Source organism: Lytechinus pictus, chromosome 1, assembly GCF_037042905.1.
Source record: "Lytechinus pictus isolate F3 Inbred chromosome 1, Lp3.0, whole genome shotgun sequence".
NCBI lineage: Eukaryota > Metazoa > Echinodermata > Echinoidea > Temnopleuroida > Toxopneustidae > Lytechinus > Lytechinus pictus.
In genome coordinates, this window is record NC_087245.1 from 1,155,379 (window position 1) to 1,162,047 (window position 6,669).

The 6,669-nt window shown below is 36.3% G+C and overlaps 1 protein-coding gene across 1 annotated transcript; it reads right to left on the reverse strand.

Moving 5' to 3' along the window:
- Window positions 1–400: 400 nt before the first annotated feature.
- Window positions 401–5,153, reverse strand: LOC129260083 (small ribosomal subunit protein bS1m-like). The gene is made up of 2 exons (XM_054898437.2): window positions 4,250–5,153; window positions 401–3,160 (listed from the first exon to the last, which is right to left on the reverse strand). Exons 1-2 carry the CDS (start codon window positions 4,693–4,695, stop codon window positions 3,019–3,021), a joined length of 588 nt encoding a protein of 195 aa, XP_054754412.2. The 5' UTR covers window positions 4,696–5,153; the 3' UTR covers window positions 401–3,018.
- Between the last annotated feature and the right edge of the window lie 1,516 nt (window positions 5,154–6,669).

Genomic DNA, 6,669 nt, shown 5'->3' on the forward strand with positions numbered 1-6,669 from the left:
TCATTCCTTGGCCTGGCCCGTCAACCATCGTTTGGTATGAATTTTCCATGCACCGATAGACGTCATAGCTTTTTGGAGCCCAACAAGCTTTTAAGATTTTGAAGCAATTCATTCTCGAGGTTCTTGCTTCATTTTAAATATACTGTTGTCTAGTTTATGTCGTTTACTCTGCCTTTTTATTTTTGTTATAATTATTTTTTTCCTCTCTTCAAATAATTTCAATCGCGTGTATATATTTTAATTTCCATTGATCTGTTTTATACCCAAACATTGGAGATTTGTTTATATATCGTGTATTATATGTTGTGCATTGGCTTTAATAAATACATAAATAAAAAAATTAATTAAAAAAAGTATTTTAAGGAACTTCCAACAGACAAAAATTGAAGATTAGATTGTTGGAATAAACATGTATTTATTTATAGTGCTATATGCCCTTGTTGCGGCCACATACAGCCAGTCGAGTAATTTCATATTTTATTTTAAGATAAAATTATTTTTGCTTGCCCTGTGAAAATGAGCAACGTGACAGCTCAAGTTATTCGACCAGAGGTATGGCGGAAAGTAATCATCATCTTTAACACATTTCCTTTGTAACTTATCATCAGGTCTGTAGTCAGGCAGGAACCTGCTGCTGTCTCGAATGTGCAAGAAAATCGAATGAAGCATATTATGCCCAAGATACTTGCGGTATTAAAGGACAAGTCCACCCCAACAAAAACTTGATTTGAATAAAAAGAGAAAAATTCAACAAGCATAATACTGAAAATTTCATCAAAATCGGATGTAAAATAAGAAAGTTATGGCATTTTAAAGTTTAGCTTCATTTCACAAAACAGTTATATGCACATCTCGGTCATTATGCAAATGAGGAACTGATTACATCACTCACTCACTATTTCTTTTGTATTTTATTACATGAAATATGTTTATTTTCTCGTCATTGTCATGTGAAATGAAGTTTCATTCCTCCCTGAACACGTGGAATTCCATTATTTTAACATTTTGTGCTTCAGGCAAGGAGGTCCTAATCGTCAAATTCGTAAAAATTGAAATATTGTATAATTCAAACAATAAAAAACAAAAGAAATAGTGAGTGAGTGACATCATCGACTCTCTCATTTGGATGTAACTGGCTCGTTCATATAAATATTTTGTTAAAAATAAGCGAAACTTTGAGATGTCATAACTTTCTTATTTTACATCCGATTTTGATGAAATTTTCAGCATTGTGCTTGTCTGATTTTTCTCTATTGATTCAAATCAACATTTTTCTGAGGTGGACTTGACCTTTAAACATGGTTTCGAAGTGAATGGGTTGTATGATAATCCATCTGTTATAATTATTTGGTTCTTTCTAATTCTATTTTCTTCATATAGGCCTACACATTATCTTCTCCCGTCTTCCCGGGGAACATTTTCATCAACATTTTTTTTATCCATTTCAGTTCCATCCTGTTCATTCATACACTCTCACTTCTTTCGCCCCCACCCCCAGACCGCCCCTGAAACCCATATTATCTATGGTACAACCACCGAATCCAGTGGAGTTCACTGATCTGAATATATGTCCTGATAAAAAAAATCAGATGGCGCCCTTTACACTCAGTAACCAGTGCCGAATTTACAGAAACTACATAGAGCTGCTGGACAGGAACTAACAATGAATAACATTGGTTTACTTTCTGGTCCATCGCATTATCAATAAATTCAGAGTGGAAAGAGAATGTCAAACAGCAAGTCTACCTATTATGTTACCATGATCATAAATGAAATTACTGCACTTTACACAAGATTTTTCCTCTTCAAATTATGTGATGTCTATTTTATTTCATTACAATTTAGGAAATTGTTCACAGCACAAACATGGATTTTTTTCTTCTTCTTTTCATAGCAATGATTCATGAACTGGTTACAGTATTGTGACACTATTTGTGTATTCTTACTGTACACATCGCATCAGACTTTAGCACGAGGCGAATGAATATAATATAATCATTTGGTTGATATACAGGACATTATACATTCATTTTAACCAATGTTTGAATCACCAGAACATCAAAAGAATTGTAATAGATTTTGTTGTTCCACCCTTGAAACCTCCAATAAGAAGTGGCATAGCAGCATATCTATCAGGAGGAAAGGGGAAAGCACATATCCTGCACAGTCTTGAGTGCAAATTTCAGGGGGGGAACAAAGGGACCAGAAGTTTGATCAACATTTGTCTCCTGACAAGTTTCTAGATCTGACAACTTTCTTGGTTTTGATTGGCCGAGAAGCACATGTCCATGGTAAATGTCAGTTAACACATCTGACAAGCCATTTCATGAAATGCTGATCTACAGTAGCTCCCAAAAAAAAATCAAATTTGATATCACAGTGCTCTCATTAATTTTTTTTCACAAGTCAAAAATAAAGGATACACATGTTGATGAAGGGCCTGCTGCACATTAGAGCTACATAATCAGAGCCCTTATTGGATCATGTGCTTTACAACACGCTAACATTTTAAATCTGGGGAACCATGCACGAAATAAGTTCAATATACACACAAGGTATGTGGGAAAGGTAATGGAAATACATACATGTTATTTGAGTACATAAGTTCCACAAGATAGAAAGGAAACAAAAATGTTATTTGCTATCCATATGAACTATTGCTTACATACTGTACATACAGTATGTTATACTCCATTTAAAATCACTTTTATTTAATATTTTGATATACCTTGTTTTGCCTTGTGTTATTTTTTCAAATTATATGCTTTGTATGTTTTACATTGTTTTATATCTAAGTTTTGAACAGAAAATTGACAGGTGTCAAAGACATTCAAATCAATTTAATCAATCTTAATTCATAATATATGTCTGACTTGCATCATAGGCAGAAATTGAAATTTGTTGTGAATGAACTTACAAAGATGTAGGCCCTACATGAAATTTCAACTTCTGCTCTTAAATTTGACCCAAATAAGTTTCAAAGCAAATAATTAACACTGAACATAGAAGGGGGAAAATTCACTTCATTTTTTGCTTTGCCAGTCCTAAAAGCTCTGCATCAGCCTCAAGCAGTGTCAGATCTCTTGAAGCACCTACAAAATGATCAGTCAATTCCAAGTCTTTCAATCTCAATCGAACACGAGCACCCCTGTGATATTTTCTGTAAAGATTGAGAAAAGAAAACATACATTCAAATAAGCTGTAGAGAGAAACTGTGTATTTCATCATCTACATGTACATTTACTATGTAGGCTTACAATCAATTTTAGGCCTACATGCATGTACCAAACAACATGCAAATTGAAATTGAAATATTTTCTTTTGGCCTCCCTTTTCCCATTCCTTTTTTTCGCTTGACTTTTCTCCAGTGATTTTAGATCTAGAATACTTGATTTTACTTCGCTTTTCTTTCTCTCTCTTTCTCTTCTTCCTCTGTTTAATCTTTCATCCCGTATGGCAGCTAGTCCAAACTTCGCGTGTGTCCAGACCATACTTCACGGATAGTCATTATCACAAAACTATTTAATATTTTGGTTCATTTATTTATCAAGATTTAATATGTAAACTTGGAAAGCCTGTAAGATTTGCTTTCTTCTCATTCTCTCATTTTCTTTCAATTTAGATTTAGATCTAATTGTGCTATAACTTCCCTATATTAAGCCACTTGATGTTATCAGTTATAAATATATTTATGCATGTACATGTACTGTACACTTGGTCTAACATGATGAAGATCCCATCCCTATCAGGGGTGGATCCAGGATTTTTTCCAAAGCCAAGGGGGGGGGGGCACATTTTCCCCTATGAAAAATTGACAAGCCAAAAAAAAAAAAGAAAGGGTTTTAACCAAAAATTAAGGCCTTAAGGGGATTTCGTCTGTTTTAACGGCATTTTTACATTACAAATTTTAATTGTGCCTCTCAAAGGGGGGGGGGGGGGCACAGGCCAGCTTAGGTCTCTGTTAAGTGTTATATTGGTTGTTCCGCTGAACTCCGTTGGCTCCACAAATAAAAAAAGAAATTTAATCTTTAAAAACTCCTTGATACAGACGGCTGCTGCCAGCTGTTTAGGGCCGGCTGCAGGCTGAGCTGTGCCCCCCTGAATCCGCCAGTGGGCAGTGATCTCTATAGAGGTCTATCTAGATTTTTTCGAATGACTCTTGACTTTAGCTCATTGTGAAATTGAGAATTGTCCATTGGCATGAACCGTCCATCATGACAAGCTTTGCATTTTTTTAATTTTAACTCACTCTGATTCTGAATTCTCTGCTGGCCTTTTACAAACACAATGGAATTTTCCTCCAAAGTCAATGTACAAATCGTCTTCAACAATGTGAAATACATTTCCATACACAATTTGATTGTGAGCGGCACCAAGATGAGCATGTGTCGAGTTTCTGAATAATTCTGCAAAGGAGAGGTGGTCATCGTCCGGGAGTGTGCTGCGAACATCCCCCGAAGGTTCGGCGTCGCTCACATGCGCGTGTCTGACAAACGCCTCAGCAAAACCTGTGAGTTTAGGACCTCCTGGAGAGCTTTTGCCAGTCTCAGTTTCTACATTTTTTGAAATTTCTCCTTCAGTCGTGCATGGAGTATCAGAATAGTGTCTTCTTCGGCTTAATAAAATGCTTTGAGATCTGTAACTCAGCAATGAGAAGGCACGTTTACAAACCATTGCTGTCAAGGGCGCCGCCATCTTGAATTGCTCTATGCGCCAATGAAATCGCTCGTTTTAGGAGAGATTAGGTACTGATATTACTAAAGATTGTTTTCATTGGTTACGTTAATCAAGCTAGCTAACTGCAGTGTTGCCCGCGTGAGACGAGATGTCCTCATCAACTCAAGACTCACTAAAATTTCTGCAAATTGTTAACGACATTAAGGTAAATTCGATCCCCAATTTATCTATCATGGGTGGTAAATGACTCGAACCATTTGAAAATATTGCATAATTTATGTTACTATTACTTCGTTTGTTTCTTGATTATAATTGTCCGCGTGCTACTTCTCGATGTGGGACTGGACAGTGGGAGTGGGAGGGCCGAGGGGAGCCATCGGCATCGGATCGCAGCATCGCGCCAGGCCTTAAGGCGACCGCACACCTTACGATTGGTCATGGTCTGCGAATCGCGAATATAACGTAGGCCCTAGTAGAAATTGATGCTTATATTGAGACTTGGAATATCTTACTGTGTAATGTTCAAAATCATTGTACGAAAACCCATGTTCAAATATGTGATTGTGACTATTCACTATGGCTATGCTATCAGTATCATCCTTCTTAGTCTTACCACTCATCCTACGAACGAGGTTAGAAATAGAATAAAAGCAAATTTAATATCTGAGTGACTAAAGTAGGAAAGTTAGTCGTAATGACGTCACTCATAGTCATAGACATAGGATAGCAGTCGTACGATTGGCTACGACTTGAAACTTATTTGGCATTTACTCCAAAGTAAAGTCTTGCAATCATCAACAATTGTTATATTAGTATTCTTTCAGTTAATTCAACCTCAAAAGTCAATTCTCATTCAGATTTTCAGAAAATAAGCAAAATGCGATTTTTTTTCCAAAAATCGGATCGTGGATAGGGTGGGCAATGGCACCAGATTTGTGCTGTAGTCAATGGGGGAATTTGCCTCAAATTTTCATTCTATATTTTGAGTGCACAATGTAGTGAAATGTAGCAATATCTTCACATTTTCTGGTAGCCTGGGGCTCGTTTCTCAACACCTGGACAAGTTGGTCATATCTTTATCCACCCACGGCTACATCTCAGCCGCCGACTACAGAATAATTGAAGGCATCGCACAGCGCATTCAACAAATAATGTTAATTTACAAAAAATTAATACGAGGACTTACAGAATGAAGTCCTCCTACGAAACTTACGAAACGATGTGAAGTCAATTCCTCATAATTTGATGAATATCTCTCAAAATGCGTCATTTAAGCGTTGATTTTTCTTCTCGTTGACAAAATACGAGAGCTATCTTTCTAGCTCTCAAATTTTTCGTCTAATGAGCGAAAGAGGGCGTGCGATTTATCTTCATATCAAAGACACTACAGTTGAAAGACTAGACACAGAAATTATCTTACACGTAAATCGATGCAAAGCGTTACGCGAAGTCGGCAAAGTGTTAAATCTTTTTACTGTAAAGACTTTGGTGGAACGTTAATTGACAAACGAACGGTAGCACTTGCGGGGCTTTGTTCAAGGTACATAGAATTTTCTATATTTTTTGTTTAATTTGTCATCGTTATGAATATTTTCCAAAAAGTATTATCGTCAGCAAAAATAATAAAAAAGTATGTTTTTTAAGTTATTGCATTTATTGGAGTCTCTATTTTATCAAACAATGATTGGAATTGCGCATACAATGAATCATGAATCTAGTTTTAAAAATACCACCAAGCTGAATTAAGGTTGCGAACTGTATTAGCGCCACCAACGACCTTCCTTTTATTTCCGTGGAAGAGACGTGCGAAGCCACTTTCCAGGCGGAGGTAAGCGATTTTGCTCTTTTTTGTGTCCTTTTTAAATTAAAAAAATAATGGAACGCTTTCTACCAGAAAAAGCCCTGGTGAGTAGCGGAATGGGTTTCGGCTAACATCATTCACGTTATGAAGCGATGTTAACGACAACTCTAAAATCCACTACAAAAACACGT

Excerpts from the sequence above, each read along its gene's own strand:
- LOC129260083 (XM_054898437.2), bottom strand. The coding sequence starts at position 4,695 with ATGGCGGCGCCCTTGACAGCAATGGTTTGTAAACGTGCCTTCTCATTG. Across the intron at positions 3,161-4,249 it reads GCAGAGAATTCAGAATCAGA|AAAATATCACAGGGGTGCTC; the intron begins GTGAGTTAAAAT and ends CAATCTTTACAG.